At 34.7% G+C, this 20,222-nt stretch overlaps 1 protein-coding gene across 1 annotated transcript in view; it reads left to right on the forward strand.

Moving 5' to 3' along the window:
- Nucleotides 1-9,677: 9,677 nt before the first annotated feature.
- The window catches only part of cmip (c-Maf inducing protein), a 59,553-nt gene continuing 49,008 nt past the window's right edge, over nucleotides 9,678-20,222 (forward strand). Inside the window, exon 1 of the mRNA XM_016274606.1 lies at nucleotides 9,678-10,512. Coding sequence (XP_016130092.1) covers nucleotides 10,180-10,512 — 333 coding nt within the window. The 5' untranslated portion in view covers nucleotides 9,678-10,179. The remainder of the gene's footprint in view (nucleotides 10,513-20,222) is intronic.

Here is a 20,222-nt window from a genome sequence, read left to right on the forward strand (position 1 = left end):
TATATATATATATATATATATATATATATATATATATATATATATATATATTATTTTTTTTTATTATATATTTTTTATAAATATATATTTATATAATTATTATTTTAAGTGCATAAGTTGACTGGATGCCTTTTTTTTAAGTCCTTTTTATTAACAGTGCCCGGGAGAAATTTCAGCCTAGTTGAACTTTGCCAATAAGTACATTCTGCCTTATGAATTGTTAATATTTTTACTTTTGTTAAAAGTCCTGTGTCTGAAAATCTGTGTTTCATTTATGGAAAAAAAAAATGCTGTTAAAAGCCCAGCTGTGGGGATTGTTTGTATTGAATTTGGATACCTGTGGACCTGCTCTTGTTCTGAAAAAGGGCCTTATAGAATTAAGCAGTTTTACTATTAAATTTGTTTCATTCACATTTAATTAGTCTCAACAGTTAATCTTAGTAGCCTTAGTTAATAGCCAAATAATGTTTTCTGATCTCAAGTACATTATCAAAAATAACATGAGTTTACATTTTAGTTTTTACTAATCCATATGCATTGTATTGTCAAAGTTGAAACTGAAAATGGTGGATATTTGCATATTTCATGTGTGTGTGTCTCTCTGGCTGCGTGATGGTCTGCCTGTCTTAACTGATCACATTTTACTGTTGGTCTCGTATCCAGGGACTCAAAACACCACAGCATGTCAGAAATAGATGCAAGTTGCTGGTCTCACCCTTATGTGGCGAGATGTATTTTGTGAATGACCTCTGAACTGGCTTTCCTTTCAGTGTTGGATGGTTTTGGCATCTGGTGACCCCATTTGTTCTGTGCATGATTCAGCTGCTGCTGTCTGTTCTAATTGAAGGGACGAACATTGCATATTCACCACCATTGAAATGCAGTCCAATAGCAGGAATAAATACCACACTTTCACATACTAGACACTAACATTTGTCAAAAATGCATCTCAAGCTATGAGAATGCAAACAAAAAAATTACAGGACCAATTTGTGGTGTTTGTACCTACAGTCTATGGTTTGCACTTGTCACTAAATTAAAGATGTGCACTTACCAATGTTTGTGGAAGTTGTCATTTCTATATCACCACAAAATTTGCTGTTGTTATTGACATGGAAGTACTGTCAGAACGCGGAGTATATCAACTATGCATGATATGTAATTTGTATTCCTCGCCAAGATTTCATACACAATACATGCTCATGAAAATGATCAACACACTCACTTTACTATAAACATTGTCATGACTCCATTTGCGCACAACACTAAAACACTTGGTGTCTGCCAGAACTTTGTGATTAATAAAATGTTTATATTATGCAAAGTGGTGTTCTGGTACTAAAGGCACATTTTCACTGTGGAATTCTCGTTTCCAGAGGTAATGTTGAAATCTGCCTCGTAATAAAATCTCATGCAGAAGTTGGTGGTGTGTCTTTTATGTGGTTGTTAAAACATGCATGAAATGAAAGGAAAATTAAAAACGGTTTCGTTCAAAACTAAAATTTTTAGACCATTTAAGGATTTTTTGATTCATTGTTTGATTCATTTGATTAATTAATTATCATGAGCATACTGTCACATCACTTAATGAAATAAAATCTCATATGCATTATGCTATATATATATATATATATATATAATTTATATTATTATTTTATTATCAATTATTTACGTTTTCAGTTATTTTAATTTAAAAATATAAAAGTAAATATTATAACTGTATGTATATATATATATAGAGAGAGAGAGAGAGAGAGAGAGAGATAGTATTATGGTGAGAAATAATAATTTTTCCAAAAATTAAACATCAGGAGGTGGTAATAAAAATGTTGAAGGGAAATGGAAATTGTCATGGAAAATAATATCACAATGCCAATACATTTTATATTTTGCATTAGAAAATTAAGCATAAAGAATACATTTTTATCAATAATTTTATAATAGACAAATTAATAATAAAAATAAATGTTTTTTGTTTTCATTTTATTTTGAGTTAAAAGATTTTGCCATTTAAAATCTGGCTTAAATTAATATCACAATGGCAAAAAAAATTTGCATAAAGAATACATCTCTATCATAATTTGATACTAGAAAAATTTATAATATTTTGTTTTCTTTTGATTTTGAGTTGAAATGTTTTTGTGAAAGCATGCTTTATGGCTAAAATGCAATACAGTGGTTTCACACCAGTAACTTTGAAATCCTTCTGACGGTTTTTAACTTCTACCAGTATTTAATATTGATTCCTCTCAGTTATAGAGATTAATAATTAGCGAGAGGCATTCCATCAGGAAGGTGACAGTAGGTATTCGAGTGAATACAGCATCTGTTCACTCAGGTCATAATAACGTCTAAAACTGAAGCACACCTGGGAATTTAGTTTCTCGTAAGCAAGTTTTGATTGTTGCATTGTTGCATAATGTTAACAAAGTTTGCGTTTTTTGTGGCGTAACGGGTGTCTCATCAAAAGTTGTGTCTATGAATGTGTTAATGTGTTGGTGTATGTGACGTGTGTATGATTAAACAGTGCAGGACAGGCATGGGATTAACAGGATTACTGAAGATAAACAGGATGGGGTAAATTCACCCAAACTGGGCTGCTCACATGACAGGACTTACATTTAACCAGAGATCTTGTGACTTGGGATAGTGATGGGTGGCTAGTGCTGCTCAGACAGGCATACTGGGTCTGTCCTGTATAGTAGAACATCCTTTGTGACCTCAGATCGTACCTGCAAAATGTGTGTATGAAAAAGGGCAGGTGTCGATTTCCAATACCTCATAGTCCAAGCTTTGAGGTCTTCAATATGCTAGTAATTTATATATCATTTAAATACTATAATAGTTTTTATTAATATTTCAAGTTAGCTTTAATTTTTATATCTTCAGTTTTCGATTTCAGTTTAATTTTTACATTTTGTTACGCGTTTTTGTCGTTTTTAGTTTTGCTTTTTTTTATATTACTATTTATTTTTATTTCAGTTTTAATTTCAGTTTTAGGTTTTTTAGTGCTTCAACTTAAAATTACTTACATTTTTATATTTGAAAAAATAAATTTTTATTTAGATTTTCATTTTATTTTATTTAAATGAACAAAAATTATTTTAATAGTTTGAATAGAATTATTAATAATAATTCTGGTGTGCTACAACTGAGTTGACAAAATTCATGAAAACGGAAGAGCGTGCTTAAAAACCTTACTCCAAAATTATTTTATTTTATTATTGTATTATTTTATTTAAATGAAATTAAATGAAAACAAAGCTTATTCTTGACCATTAATATTTTTTGCATTATGACAGTATTCTCATGGCAATTAAATCCCCCAATTCTTATTGCACTATAAATACTGTAAATAAAAGTAAATATTATAACTGTATGTATATATATAGAGAGAGAGAGAGAGAGAGAGAGATAGTATTATGGTGAGAAATAATCATTTTTCCAAAAATTAAACATCAGGAGGTGGTAATAAAAATGTTGAAGGGAAATGGGCTTAATTGTCATGGAAAATAATATCACAATGCCAATACATTTTATATTTTGCATTAGAAAATTAAGCATAAAGAATACATTTTTATCAATAATTTTATAATAGACAAATTAATAATAAAAATAAATGTTTTTTGTTTTCATTTTATTTTGAGTTAAAAGATTTTGCCATTTAAAATCTGGCTTAAATTAATATCACAATGGCAAAAAAAATTTGCATAAAGAATACATCTCTATCATAATTTGATACTAGAAAAATTTATAATATTTTGTTTTCTTTTGATTTTGAGTTGAAATGTTTTTGTGAAAGCATGCTTTATGGCTAAAATGCAATACAGTGGTTTCACACCAGTAACTTTGAAATCTTTCTGACGGTTTTTAACTTCTACCAGTATTTAATATTGATTCCTCTCAGTTATAGAGATTAATAATTAGCGAGAGGCATTCCATCAGGAAGGTGACAGTAGGTATTCGAGTGAATACAGCATCTGTTCACTCAGGTCATAATAACGTCTAAAACTGAAGCACACCTGGGAATTTAGTTTCTCGTAAGCAAGTTTTGATTGTTGCATAACTCTGGAATGTTAACAAAGTTTGCGTTTTTTGTGGCGTAACGGGTGTCTCATCAAAAGTTGTGTCTATGAATGTGTTGGGTCTTGTGTGTATGTGACGTGTGTATGATTAAACAGTGCAGGACAGGCATGGGATTAACAGGATTACTGAAGATAAACAGGATGGGGTAAATTCACCCAAACTGGGCTGCTCACATGACAGGACTTACATTTAACCAGAGATCTTGTGACTTGGGATAGTGATGGGTGGCTAGTGCTGCTCAGACAGGCATACTGGGTCTGTCCTGTATAGTAGAACATCCTTTGTGACCTCAGATCGTACCTGCAAAATGTGTGTATGAAAAAGGGCAGGTGTCGATTTCCAATACCTCATAGTCCAAGCTTTGAGGTCTTCAATATGCTAGTAATTTATATATCATTTAAATACTATAATAGTTTTTATTAATATTTCAAGTTAGCTTTAATTTTTATATCTTCAGTTTTCGATTTCAGTTTAATTTTTACATTTTGTTACGCGTTTTTGTCGTTTTTAGTTTTGCTTTTTTTTATATTACTATTTATTTTTATTTCAGTTTTAATTTCAGTTTTAGGTTTTTTAGTGCTTCAACTTAAAATTACTTACATTTTTATATTTGAAAAAATAAATTTTTATTTAGATTTTCATTTTATTTTATTTAAATGAACAAAAATTATTTTAATAGTTTGAATAGAATTATTAATAATAATTCTGGTGTGCTACAACTGAGTTGACAAAATTCATGAAAACGGAAGAGCGTGCTTAAAAACCTTACTCCAAAATTATTTTATTTTATTATTGTATTATTTTATTTAAATGAAATTAAATGAAAACAAAGCTTATTCTTGACCATTAATATTTTTTGCATTATGACAGTATTCTCATGGCAATTAAATCCCCCAATTCTTATTGCACTATAAATACTGTAATAATAATTATATATATATATATATATATATATATATATTATTATTATTATTAATTTATATGTTATTTAAATGTATAAATTGTGGTAGTATTTATTGTACTGTCTTTAATTTGTTCTGATTAAATTAAAATAATTATTTTCATTATAAGGTTTTTTTTACTGTGCAATAGAGTGTTACACCAAAATGAGAATTGAGAATTTTGAGGGTGGGAAACATAAAACGCCAGACGTAACTTGGGGAAAATGTGCTTCTTTTTCATGAAAAGAATGTCATAATCCAAAAGTCTTAATGGTCCTAAAATAGACTTCACATGAAGAAAAAGTGGCACATTTAAATGAACCCACTACGCATCTTTGAGTTGTTACTTGCATACAAGAGGGTTTTCCTGTAAAGGCCCTATCATCAAAGAACCAAGCAACCACAGACAGCTGTTTCACTTTCAGCTTAAGTTTACAGCATGCGACTCTACTTGCAGTTTGTGACAAAGTGTTGCATATATGGTCCAAACAGACTGAGTTATGTAAGTATGGCGAGAAAAGACCAGAGCAAGGAAATTCTTTGTCCCAGTTGGAATGCATGCAACCCTCATTTGAATGTACTTTAAGTTATTTCAATAAACCCACCATGTTCACTCACCACAAACAAAAGACTTCTCTTTGCCATTTGATTTGATTTGTGAATGGTTTTGTACAGCCTGATTCTTCATCAAGGGACTGGTCGGGAGGCATGCAGACCATTCGATTGGGGAAGTCAAGTGATGTAGTTTGCTTTTCTTACTCACCATTTTGGTTGCTTACACAGCACAACATTACCACAGTATTCCCAGCAGGGATGTGGTGCCTTCATCCCAGCAACCAATGCGTGGAACAAGCCCTCAGCAAAAAGGCAGGGCAGTGTGTGAATGTTTAGATCTTTCTTCTGGGATTAATCAGACTGGTATCAGTCCTTGAGGTGGTGATCTCATTGTCTGTACTGACTCCACACCAAACACACTTCATACAGTATATCAGCAGAATTCACAGTGTAAGACACGTCAGTCCCACCCTCAAGTATGTCATCAGGAATGGTTGTGTGATCATTTAATACATTATAATGAGACACTGTATATGCCAAAATCTGTCTTCTAGGAAACTAAACACATGTCAGATAGATTTGTGGGTTAAACTTTTTAAAGGAACAGTTCATCTAAAAATGAACGCTACCATTATTTACTCACTCTCATCATGTCAAAACAAACCCACTTGACTGTCTTCTTTGGAAAGTTAATTTCTGAAGAATGTTCAGCCCAATTATTTTCGAATATAATGAAAGTGTTATATTTTCCTATATGGAAAAGAATGACTAAAATATTCTTAAGAAATAAAGTCATACCGCTTTGGACAGATTATATTATTGAAAATAATAAAAGTATGACATTTTCTTATGGAAAAGAGAGGCTCTTAAAAAACGAAAAAGTCACACTTGAACTAATTATATTATTGAATATAATGAATGTGGGAAGTTTTACTATATGGAAAAGAGTGACTAGGATATTTATAAGAAAAAAGGTCAAACAGACTTGGACCAGTTATATTATTTAGTATAATAGAAGTGTGAAATTATACTTTATAGAAAAGAGTGGCTAAAGAAAGTCATACAGGCTTGGACTGATTGTATTATTGAATATTATAAAAGTGTGAAATTTTACCATATGGAAAAGAGTGACTCTTCTGAAAGAAAGTCATACAGGTATCGATAATATTATTGAATATAGTAGAAGTATGAAATTTTATTACGGAAACGAGTGACTCTTAAAAAATATGGAAAAGAAAATATGGAAAAGAGTGACTGGGATATTTATAAGAAAAAAGGTCAAACAGACTTTTTATATTATTGTATATAATAAATGTGTGAAATTTTCCTAGAAATGAGTGACAGATATTCTTATGAAGAAAGTCAAACAGACTTTGACCCAATTATTATTGAATATAATAAATATTAACTGTAAAATGTTAGTATATTGAAAAATGTGACTAGTATATTCTTATGAAAGAAACTTCTTTAAAAAATCTTAAGAATGTTCGGCCCACTTATTTTCAAATATAATGAAAGCGTGATATTTTCCTATATGGAAAAAGTGAGTAGGATATAAAGAATTATTACTGAAAAGGAATTTTCTTATATGGAAGTTTTATTATATGGAAAAAAGAAACTCATACAGGTTTGGGCCGATAATTTTATTGAATATGATAAATGTGTGAAATTTTTGTATAAAAGAGTTATAAGAATATTCTTAGAAAAGAAAGTCATACAGGTTTGGACTGATTATATTATTGAAAGTAAAAAAGTGTGAAATTAAATATATGGAAAAGATGGACTATAGGATATTCTTAAAACAGAAAGTCATACAGATTTGGATTGACATGCCGGTCAATGATAACATATTGTTAATTTCTTGATCTATTTCTTTAAGTAAAACAAATGAGTTCCACTGGTGCATTATAGGCAATGACAGAACCAAAGAGCAGATACGAATCTCACTTCCCTTTAACTTGCTGAAACAAAGACCGTTTCATAAGTCATTTAGCATCTGAGCACTGGTGCATTTCAGTGAAAGATTTTACCACTTGGAAATCTGGAAGTGTATGAACAAACATTATCTCTGTTGGTTTTGGTCATCTGCTCTGCACCACCATGGCTCCTTCTGATAAAATATGTTGTCACTAATGCATTAGGAAAGATTACAAGCACAGTAACATTGTTGTCAGAGGCGGGGGGGGGGGGTTCATTTTTGTGACTGAGGCTTTGTTTAGAGTGTGGGTGGCCCCGCTTGCTTCGGCCTCCCAAGAAATCTTGTGCACTTCATGCGGAATGAGAGCAAGCGGTATCCTAGTTGAAGTATCCCAGTTGAATAAATATCTAACTCAAATGACCAAATGTGGGCCTATTTATTTTCAGACTTTGCTTTTTAAGCCAAACAAAAATCGGATGGAGGGCTGTGAACTGCAACATAATGAGGGGAATTTAAACTTAATTTTGCATACATATTAGTGAACATATAAATGCTTGTATGTTGGAGTCAAACTCAATTACTTTCAAAACTATTCTAAATGGTGATGACACACTTTGGTAATTCTCTAAAAATTCTAACATCATCATACTTTTTGTAATATCTGTTGAGTACAAAAAGAAAAAGACAAAACATCACAGTAACATGCTTTAAGGTAAATCAAAATTTCTGAATATGTTTTTACTCGGGTCAAGGCAAGTTATCACACACACACACACATATACATATATATATATATACAGTTTATACATATACAACAATGCTTTGAACTTTTTAGTATGTTTCCTTTTCTATTTATGCTGTTTTATTTCATATAATTGTACCGTTTAAACAAGACTGCTGACAAGCCATTAAAAAGCCAGTAACATATTAAATACTAAGCTGTTGTAGAATATGGGTTTTTTATCTTAGTATTTCATTTTACAAAAAAGGAAAAATACAATAAAATCAAATAAAATTCTTTAATCATGGTCAACAAACAACTGGTTCCCATTGCGACAACTTACCCCACTATAGAAGCAATTAGCCACAAAAGGCCAATGTGCATCTAGTAAGCAGTATTTTTTCTTTGCAGTATTGGTGGAAATGTTCAATAGCTCTTTTGTAGAAAGTGATTTTGAATAATATTCACACTCTGATGTTTATATAATTATGATATATTATGAAAGCTTGTGAACCACAGGACAGATGGCTCATCTTCAGCAACAAAGAAGCCTTAGAATTAATGTGTACAGAAAATGACAGTATGACATAAACTCTGCCTCCACTATGGCAAGCCATTTTAATATTAACTTTAAAATAAACAAGTATTTAAAAAAAAATACTAGTAAGTATCCAATAGTGACTAGTATGATTTACAATTAAATTTTTACTAAATATTTATATTATTTATATCTGAAAATCCCTATAAAATCAAAGGGCACGAATTTGCAATTTGCTTGCCAGCAACAATGGAAGCTAAAAAAAGATTAATAATAATAATAATATAGGGTTATTTCAGTTTTTCAGATTCTGATTTTTTCCCCACAATTGCAAGTTTACATCTCACAATTCACTTTATTTGCAATTATGAGGAAAAAAGTCAGAATTGTGAGATATATACTCAGAATTGCAAGATACTCTCAATTCTAAGAAGAAAAGTCCAAATTGTGAGATATAAACTCACAATTGTGAGAAAAAAGAAAAAACAAACAACAGAATTGTGAGATGTAAACTCAGAATTATGAGACAAGCGTCTGAATTGTGAGATAAAAAGTCGCAATTATTTTGACATTTTTGTATTCTGTAGCGAAAACTGACTTCAATACTTGTCACTACAGGTATAGTGAGTATTAACAAAGGAATAGCCTAAGTACTAACATACAATGAAGCTAACTGGATAGATTTAAAGCACTATTTTAGTAGGCTATATAGTTGCTAGTGTGAAATTGAAAAGGTATACCATCATAATTCGACTGCATACTACTAGTAATTAAAAAACAAGTATTTGCAATGTAAAATCGAAATTAATGTTAAAACGGTTTGCCATATTTCACCATTTTGCTCGAGAGAAGGGAAGTGCGCGCTCCCTATCAAACAGAGACGCGCATCCGTTCGCCTCCCCATTGACGTCACTCCGGTATCACATGAACGAGCCGGGACCAATCCACACGCAGCCCTGTCGAGGCTAAGCTCTCGGTTCCTCCACCGAGGTAGAGAGGGGGGAAAAGACAGAAAAGGGAACCATGACTCCGAGCATCTGAAGAACAAATAAAATTGAACGCAGCGTGGATCTCGTACCTGGTAATTGTTTCGTATTCGAAGCGGGAAGATTGGAATAATATGCAGTGGAGAGAGGCGGAAGGGATACGGCAATGGCTCGAACATATTGAATAGCTCGCGACGCTCAAAGGAAAGACATTATACTTCATCGAACCTTCCTCATCTTGACGGGCTCATTTAATGGCTTCAATCCTCGCCGTCACCGACCCTTGTCTTTTGCGTACCACTGTTGAGGTTGAGTCAGGGTGGATCGCGTGAGCCTCTATATGCCAAACACCGGAACGAGCATTATTCGGCCTCGAAATCAAAAGACAGCCACCTGATCTGATTCAACGCCGTCGGTTTTCGCTGAGGGGAATCATGGATTTTAACGGGAGCGGCGGGGGAAATGAGCTGCACAACAATCAGTTTTATCCGTCCGAAGAGAGTAAGCCTCTGCTGGGGGAAATATCCGCGCAGCAGCCGCCGCCGCCGGAGGGGAATAATAATCACAAAGCGGGGCCCTGCAGCAAGAGGAGCCTTCTACACAGCAGCAGCGGCATGAGATACAAACTGCTCCAGGAGGGGGACATCCAGGTGTGCATGGTAAAACACCCGCGGACCTTCCTCAGTAAGATTTTCACCTCCAAATATTTACGGAGGTGGGAGCCGCACCACCTCGCCTTGACGGACAGCAGCCTGGTGTCTGCCACGGTAAGACGTGTGGCTGTTGAATGGCTAAATTTGAAACTGTATTCAATAGGCTATGTATTCTGTTCAGTTTGTACATAGTTAAAGTATGGAGCGCCACAAATATTTTAATGGCAATTTAGACAGGAGCGAAAGCAAAATACAGAGTTGGTTTAGTACACTTCAGTACAACAGCACAAAACATTGATTAAAATAAATACGGCCATATTAAAATCATGACTAATTCTAATGGGTTTGATGGATTGTTTGCTGTTCCTAGATTTAGGAATGGAATAAAAAAAAAAATTTTTAATCTTATTTTGTAATTTATGAATGACATTTATCCGGAACCAATGTTACATTTACAAATAATTCTGTCTTACTATCCAGCAGCATCCCCCCCAAAAAAACATGGTTTCTAAAATTTTAATAATTTAGGGAACATTTGACTCGAGAAAATGAAACATATCGTCGATAAATGCATCATATTGAGCGGATGTATTTCGAAACAGGTCTGAAAACACACAGTGACGTCATAATAATAACAACTTAACAGCTTCCTCTCCATTATTTCCCGTTTTCCGGGTTTATGTCTTTTGATTTGTCACTTGATGGGGTCATTCTATGAAATGTCTATTTCATAAAAAAAAAAAAAAAAAAAATCTTTAGTGGTAAAGAATCTTCACCAACTCAAGCTTAATCTCAAAATTTTAATATATATACATATCAGAATTAACAGTTAAACAGTTCAATTTAGCCACATAAGGTCACTATAGTGCGTTTTAGAAAGAGAATGTAATACTGATATTGCTAAATAGATATCAAGTTTTCAATAATCTGTTGTTTACTGTACAAAATCATATAAAGAAATGAGAGATGACCTTAAAGAGTTCACGCAATGGAAGGATGATGATATTTGTTTATTTCAGGAATTTAACATTATTTTAATATAGGGGCGTTTTGATCGTAACATGGTTGAAGCATAACTTGCTGACTCTTAAAGTGATTTAAATGAAGTAGTGTCAACCAAAATCTAAAAATATTTAGAGAGAGAATACATACAAAATTCTAACATTTATTTCCATTTCGATCTAAATGTGCGTGTTTGCTAATGTCAAGGAGGTGTTGGCTATAAAAACAAACAGTGAAAGCTGGTGTCAGCTATTCTTTGTTAAAGCCACTGATATGTTCCTGAGGTACAAAAAAAGCACTCTACTATGGAATCACCCTGTTGCAAATATATCGTTTTAATAATGCATCATTAAATTAATGAGTTTTCATGTTCACAGGGGGTAACAACCAGTAAAAACCCAGGGACCCCCACCCTTCAAAATGACTATCATTTCATGGACCTATGATTGAAAAGATTGAATTAGATACTAGGGATATGCCAGTATCAAATTTTCATGTTGCGATTAATTGCTAATGCTTTTATCACGGTATACGGTATTATCACGATACTGAAATTTAGTTTTAAAAAGTGCTGTCATAGTACAGTATAACAGGTTTAATAACTTTTTTCTTATAACAAAAATAGCTGAACGTTTAAATGCAATAAAGCAATACAGAAAAATGTATAAAGTTAAAAGTTTTACACAGATTAAAGTGCAAAAGAACTATAAAGACCAATAGGTATCACTTTACAATAAGACCTCATTAGTTAACCTTAGTTAATGCATTAACATTCACAATGTGAATGTACAGAAGTTATTAAAATTTGTTGAAAAAAAAAACATGTTAGCTCATTAAATAACACAGCTGCAACTTTAGATTTGAACAACCTGTTATTAAATATTGAAATACCTAAGATTAATGAATGTTCAGAAGAATTTTTCATTGGCAGTTTATGTTAACTAATGTTAACTAATGAAGCCCTAATGTAAAGTGTGACGAAACAATAAAGAATCAAAACACTTTCAAACAATATCTAGGGCATGTTGTAGTCCAGATTAAAATGTAAAAAAAAGTTGGAAAATAAATAGCCTAATAAGTCTAAATATTTAAGTATTTGGCGCTGTGATGAACACCACAGCAAATACACAAATCTGAATGGCTGTTTAAATCATTTAAACACAATTCGGAAACAGAAAGTAGTGCAGCTGCATTGATTACAAAAATCGCTGAGTATTATTCGATTATTGTTTGAAAATCACACCCCTCCCCCGCATGCAGGCACAAATACCCATAAACAGAGAGGGAGGGAGAGAGAGAGAGACTGGATTACATAGGAGATGGGAGGAAAAATATACTTCAATATCTTCCCTTGCAATTATATCCTTGAGTAAATATACTGTATATAAATGCGGGCATCAGGGAGCCATTATTAATATGCGGGGCATTGAAATCGCTTATGAACGCAAGCTTGTTTTTTTACTTACATTTTCGAGATTCACGATCACACGTACAAAGCAGCACTCGGCAGTACTTACCACCCCATTTTACAAGATTAGATGTTTGTCAGTGCTGCTCAAGATCGCTAAATCATTCAGTCATCTCTCCTTACTCTGTTTATGTGGTAAGTAAAATGTTATGTACTGTAATGTAACAGGCTACCGCTTGCTAGCAGCTAACCATGTCCCTATAGTGGCTCCGTAGAATGCGTTATTTGTTTTCCCCGCCTTTCTGAACACGGATTCAGCTTCACCTCTAACCCAGTCGGGGGTGTTTGTGGTCTGCACAGAGCTCGTATTTGACATCATCCCAAGTTACTGTAACCGTTATATGCTATGCAAATCTTTTTTTTTTTATGCCACGCAAGTCTACAGTGTGCCACACAAGTCTACAGTGTGCGCGTGAGACAATGTGTTCTTCTGTTGTCTTCGACAGCTTTTAGGTGCGTTATTGGCAGCGCCACCCTTTGCTTACATGAACGTGTCACCACCGCATCAGCACGGAAAACATGGGGAAATTTTTTAAGACAATAATAGCACAACCTATTCAATATTCTATAATTAAATCAACTAATCGAATATTTGAAAATCGTGGCCCATCCCTAATAAATATATATGTGTATATATATATATATATATATATTAGTGGTGTCAAAATTAGCACGCTAACGCAGGCGATTAATTTTTTCCAGTTTAACACGTTAAAAATATTTAACGCAGGGTTAGGGTTGGCCACACCACTCACAACTGCTGCTTGTCACTTTTTCTATTGACAAGAAGTGCATTTATTCAGTCGCAAAACGACTGAGAATGGGAGACGATTCAGCCGTGCGCTCCACTTTACTTCACCGCCAGGCATAAGTCAAGTGAGCACGCGGAAACGGTACTGTGCTCGCAGCGCGTGCTCTTCAATTGCACGCACAAATGCACCGGCGCGCGCTGTAGCCTGTATCCTTTCATATCAAAGCGCAAAATAAACTACGTGCATGCAATGTCGTGGTCAGTTAAGTCATGAAGTTACCAAAAAGGAGATTAAAGCTGCCTTAAAACTGAGCATGCATGTAATATATTTTATGTGAGTCACATTTAAGAACATGTCTCTGAAATGGTTTTCAAAACTGTCCTGGAGCAGCCCAGCACTGTCTCACTCATCTAACACACCCGATTTAACTCGTCAGCTCTTTAATAGAGACTTTAAGACCTGAAGTGGGTCAGAAAAGGTAAAAAGAGTTGAGAGAAAATATGATGCATGTAAGATCCGCATCATGTTCAGCAGCGGCAGCTCTTAAAGAAATAACAGCCAAAATAACCTAATAACCAGCTGCTGTGATGTCTGTTAAGAGGAAAAAATAACTTTTATAGCTTTAAGGATTCATCTATATTTAATTTAGTTTAGTGTTTGATAACTTCAATTTCAATTTCTGTATATTTCTTCTGAAGGGCACAGGTAAATATGGCATTTATTATAATGGGTTTATGTGAAAATGGTTTTAAATTCACTCAAATTGGAAGTTATTTTTGAAAGTCTAATGTTAAAATTGATAGCTCTCAATTAGGGCTGAACGATTAATTGCATTTGCGATAATATCGCGATATGAAACAACGTGATTTTTCAATCGCAGAGGCTGCGATTACACGGTCACGTGACACGCGAGAGTAAAGAGGGGTGTTCGACTTGAAGATCAGATCGGTGTATGACATCAAAGTATGGCGAGAGAAAGCATAAGGAGATGTCCGCGCTCTCTTATAGCTCTCGCAGTACTTTGATGACACACGCCCATCGGTCTAAGCAGCGCTGTTTCAAGTCGAGCACGGGCTATCAGCAGAAAAAGAAAATAAATAAAACAGTAAACAGCCAAAGGACGTAACTTAGAATGGGAGATGGATTGGTTTGTGAAAGCGAAGAGAAAAGCCATAGATGAAGTCGCACAGAACCAGGCAGGTGCTGGTCATTCAAAAGCTAAAAGCAGAAAATATGACGAGGCATATCTTGCTCTCGGCTTCACTCACTGTGTCTATACACTACAGTTGACGCGTCGCGCCACAACAGCTGCCTCTACACTGGACGCAGCAAAGCAACCATTGCAAATCATTTTAACTTTGTGTCAGTACGTCATAAATAGAACAAGGCATCAGTTTAATGTCGCGTCGCATCCAGTGTACACGGCGTCACTGATTATAACTAGGGATGCACCGAAATGAAAATTCTTGGCCGAAACCGAAAACCGAAAGGCCATTTTCGGCCGAAAATTTTCGGTGGCCGAATATTCGGTGCATCCCTAATTATAACGGTTCTACTGTATTTTGCCGCTCACGTCCGGACGGTGTTTAAAGCCTGTGTGTCCTATGCCTTAGCGGACAGCATGAAACCCACAAAAAATAAATAAATAACAGAGAGAATAATAATAAGTTATTCTCTCTATGCTATTTTTCAATGTTTCAAGTGATGCAGGTTTTCCCTGTAGGTTAGGTTTCATAGGTTTAAAGGGGGGCGCGACCAAAAAAGTTTGAGAACCACTGGTCTAAAGTTAACAAACGGTGTTTAAAAAGTGCAGTCCACATGTTTACATATGTTTATTACAGTGACTTTGAACTACCTAAAGTAGTGTGGTAAAGCAACATATTTATTTTTATATTTCTGCAATCTACTTTAGTTTGTGTGATTTGTTACTGACTTTCATATTAATGTTTACACCAGGCTTATTTAAACATAATTATTAGGTTGGAAGTTCAACAAATCAGTCAATATACTGTGATTGTAGTTGTTAAATAAAAATGATATTCATATCAATTCATGCATCACCTAATTTCATCGTAACATATAGGCCTGGCCTACAGAAAAGAACATTTATGTTTAATTTATATAATATTGTGTTGGTCATACTATACAATGATTTATAGCTTGTCTTTGTTGAATAATACAGAACATAAAGAGCTTTAAAAAAAAATTGCATATTAAATCGCAATCGCAATATTGGTAAAAAAAATCGCAATTTGATTATTTTCCAAAATCGTTCAGCCCTACTCTCAAATATACAGTAATGTTGAATGGCTAAAGTCAATAGTTAAATATTAGGGAGGGGGGCAATTTTATAGAGAAATCAGTATTGGTATCATTGATACTGGCCTTCAGTCATAAAAAATATGCCATTAAAAAATATACTGTCTTTATGTTGTTTGTACATTCATTTGAAGATTGAATGTGAAATTATTGCAATATAAAAGTCTATTTAAAAACTTTAATGTTAGGTGGGATTAATCGCGATTTCAGAAAAATGTGCTATTAATTAATTCTTTTTTTTTAATCGATTGACAGCACTAATATATATATATATATATACACACACATACATACTCCCCTATTTAACAGTTTTGAAGGGTTTGGACTAGGACTGCACGATTAATCGAATGCTATTGTCATGCGCATTTTGTTAAAAAAGCTGGTTCTGGAATCAGCAGGAAATCATCATCACGTGCTTTCAGATGGAGCAGAATTTATTACACATAGCCGTAGTTCACTGACAAGTTACGCAAAAAAATCGCGATTTTATTGCGCGATTGTGAAATCGTTCGCGATAATGACAGCTGTTTGCATAGCTTCTCAGTGAACTACGGCTCTGTGAAGTAAATGCTGCTCCATCTGAAAGAATGTGAAAGTACCACATTTAATAACATTTTTACTCCAAACTCACTTCATAACGTCAGTCGAGTGTTTGAAATATATCCTTCTGTGAGATGATGTGGCTTCTTACACAGAATAAGGCACGCAACATATTTCATAGTATTTAAGCAGTGATAAAGGCATTGCATTATAAATATACTTTATTTTAATGAAAATTATAGTAATAAGAACTCAGATAAACCATATATTGCCATAGTCGTGTGTTTTTTTTAGTCACGTTGAATCAATGAAAGCAGTTGAATCTTCTGTTTATTTAGCTGCAGCGATAGGCATTTTCTGGGTTTCTTCTGTGAGGCGTATTTGGAGTTTCAGCGCGAGAGCGCCCCCTGGCCTTTGAATGGAGATTTACTGCTGATCACAGAACCGTGCTTCACTGAAAGATACGCATGACAATCGCTGCTTCTGTCGAATCTCGATTCCATTTCGATTTATCATGCAGCCCTAGTTTGGACGTACTATGTCTTGTCTGTATAAAGTCATGAAGGTGTTTTTTATGCCAACAGAGTTCAAATATTAAAATAATATGTGAGTCTTTTGAAGGTGTATGATCCTCATGTGAATCGCATGAGCTGTTCAGATTTATCAGTATACCTAGATACAGTTAGATGTGTCAGAATTGAATTATTTTCCTTGCTGATGTTTATTCACTTCTCTGCAGATTTTAAGCCTCATCCGATGCTCAGATATTCAAAAACATCACTGCATACACCTTAATTGCTGCTCAAGAGGCTTATCTATGGAAAAGTAGTGTCACAGTGGATTCACCCACCTGGTAGATTTCTGGCAATCCACTCAATGGCGGTTATTTTTAAAAAGCAAAAACATGAAACTGCACAGGCAGTGACCAGTTATTCATCGACATTTGGTTTGCATGTGGAGAGGACAGTCAGTAAATCCTGATCTCTGATGTGCCAATGGAGTCTAGTAGAGTCTCTTAGTTCAGGACATCCTCACAGGATGCCATCATCAAATGGCTGATTAAATTAAAGGTTTAAATTTTACAGCTATATTTCATCGTTCTGATATGATCGAATTAGCCGTTGACTTCTTCCTGAAATGAATGCTTCAGAATGAATTAGATTGCTTGTTTAACAACGGTCTGACTGTCGGATGAAGCTCAGCCGCTGACACTGAGAGGCCCTCGGGATTTCGGAGGCTAGCTGAGATTAACCCAAGCCAAACACAGACCGTATGTTTATGTTTGCAGCTATTTGCGGTCATTTTGCAGAGGTTGTCTTTCGAAATTGTTTACAGAGTGAAAAAAAAAAGTTAGGGTAGTTTTAGTACTTTGACAGTCCTGTCACTCAGTATTGGTTTTCTCCTGCAGTTAGCAAGGTCTCTAATAGATGTTTAGCTAGTGACCCATGTTCAGTTGACCGTAGCTAATGGAGGTAGTTGTCTGTGGCTAATGGTCTCTTTTGGCAAAGACTAGCCTGTTTGTGATTCTACTGTGCATCGAACCATTGTGCCTCAGAAAGAGGTCAGTATATCAACAGAAAGGCCTTATTGTTGATCTTATCTTTTAAGCATATAAATTGTTCGATTTGGATGGTTTGGTTTCCTCACCTGGTGTTTTTCCCAGCACAAACCTTGCTAGGGTGTCATTTGGGTTGAAATTACATTATCTCGCTCACATGTTCTTAAAATATTTGACCTCGTTTTCCTTTGTAGATGTAGCACATGACGCATGTCCGATGATAAATTCCTTCTTTTCCATGAAGATTCCAGCTTTTGTCCCCACAATTTTCTTAAGAACTTGTGTTCTAAGTAAAGACAAAACATTTGGCATTTTGATAGCGCATTTTCGATAAGTGTAGTCAGCTCTGTGGAACATGATCTCACTAGAAGATATGAAAGATGTGACTCACCCTCATCTCTAAGCTCTCGGAGTCTAAATCATATTTGCCTAACAGCAAGCCATTATAAATACTTCCTGTCACTCTTTCGTTAAAAAGACATCAAAAGTCCTACCTCTAAAGGCACATTTATGCCGATGCCCTCAAGCGCACCATTTTGTTTGTGTTGCAGACTATAGTTGCTGTTCAAGTCAGGTCCTGTTAATTAGATGAAGTACCAGATGAGACAACAGCCCATATAGATCATAACATGTCCTCTGTATAAACATTGCACAGAAAGGTGAGAGCTGCACGACTGTTTTTAGGTGGTGTGTTTTGCTATTTTGTGATTGGGTTAGATGCTGAACACCTGGGTACAAATGAAATGATATTCCGGTTGTGAGCTTGAGGACGTTAACAAACGCAACTCCATACAGCATTTTGAGCAACGCTGATGACTAGAGCTGAACAAGTCTGGTTGTGATGAGTTCTGATAAATATGTCCAGGTCAGGGGGAAAAAACAGGTTACACTTATAACAAACCATTTTAACGGTACTGTTGGACTTTCTGCTGTAAACAAACAGGGCTACGGTTATGACTAGGCACATAAACTATTGCGGCTCTCTGAGATCCCCTCGGCTACCATCCAAATATGCTCTGTAATTGAGATGTTGGAGCTGGCTTTGTTTTTGTTGCACAGAAAAGCCATTAGCAGGACATTTTCAAACACTGGCAAGGTTTCAGATTAATTGTTTTGCATGTACTGGGTTGTTTGTGTCTTGATATTGTCGCAGTTTTTCATTATTGTTGCTGTAAGGATGAATAAGAATGAATTGATGGAACTGGTTGATATTGCATTTCTTAGAGATGACTTTGAACCTAATGTAAAATGTTAGGAATGCATATTCAAGCGGAACACAGTGCAGCCATATTGATTAAATTTTTTTAGAGATATTTTCATTTGAGAGGGCCAGATGTAATGTATAGGGCTCCGTCCACATGATCAGCTTTGGGGCAGTTTGGAATGGGATTTTCAAAAAAAATTTAGCTAATGGTGTTGGATTGGTTTAGTGAATACTTGATAAACAACTTTGATAAAGTTTGCTTAATGTACACTATCATTCATAAGTTTTGGGTTTGTAAGATTTGAATATTTTCAGCTCATATTTTAAATAGTTATTAAAGGGTTCCTATGATGTTGCTAAAAAGAACATTATTTTGTGTATTTGGTGTAATGCAATGTGTTTATGCAGTTTAAGGTTCAAAAAACACATTATTTTCCACATACTGTACATTATTGTTTCTCCTCTATGCCCCGCCTTTCTGAAACATGTCGATTTTTACAAAGCTCATCGGTCTAAAAAGCGAGGTGTGCTCTGATTGGCCAGCTATCCAGTGCGTTGTGTTTGGCCGAATACCTCAAGCGTGTGACGGAAATGTTATGCCCCTTACCATACTGTGATGCCCTGTCCGGCCGGAGCGACGAGACAAAAACCTTAAAACCCATTATAAACGAGGCATTTGTTGCATCCAGTGGGGATATAATTACGGATTATAATGACTTATACTGTCTTTTTACACGTTGCGTTGCATCGCGCCGCGTAAACATAAAACCATGTCTGCATTTGTGATCGGAGAAATGACAAACAACAAGCACTACTCTACACTGCTCAAAACTCGCGTTTGAATCATTAGTGGCAAATTCTTTAAATATGAAAACGTACTTACAGGCTGTGAGTCAGAACAGCCGGCATTGTAGTCTACTCTCCCAGGATCAGGAAACAGTCCTCCATAAAATGTGCTGCACACATCTGAATATTTGGGTT

Source organism: Sinocyclocheilus grahami, unplaced genomic scaffold, assembly GCF_001515645.1.
Source record: "Sinocyclocheilus grahami isolate Dianchi unplaced genomic scaffold, SAMN03320097.WGS_v1.1 scaffold88.1, whole genome shotgun sequence".
NCBI classification, from domain to species: Eukaryota; Metazoa; Chordata; class Actinopteri; order Cypriniformes; family Cyprinidae; genus Sinocyclocheilus; species Sinocyclocheilus grahami.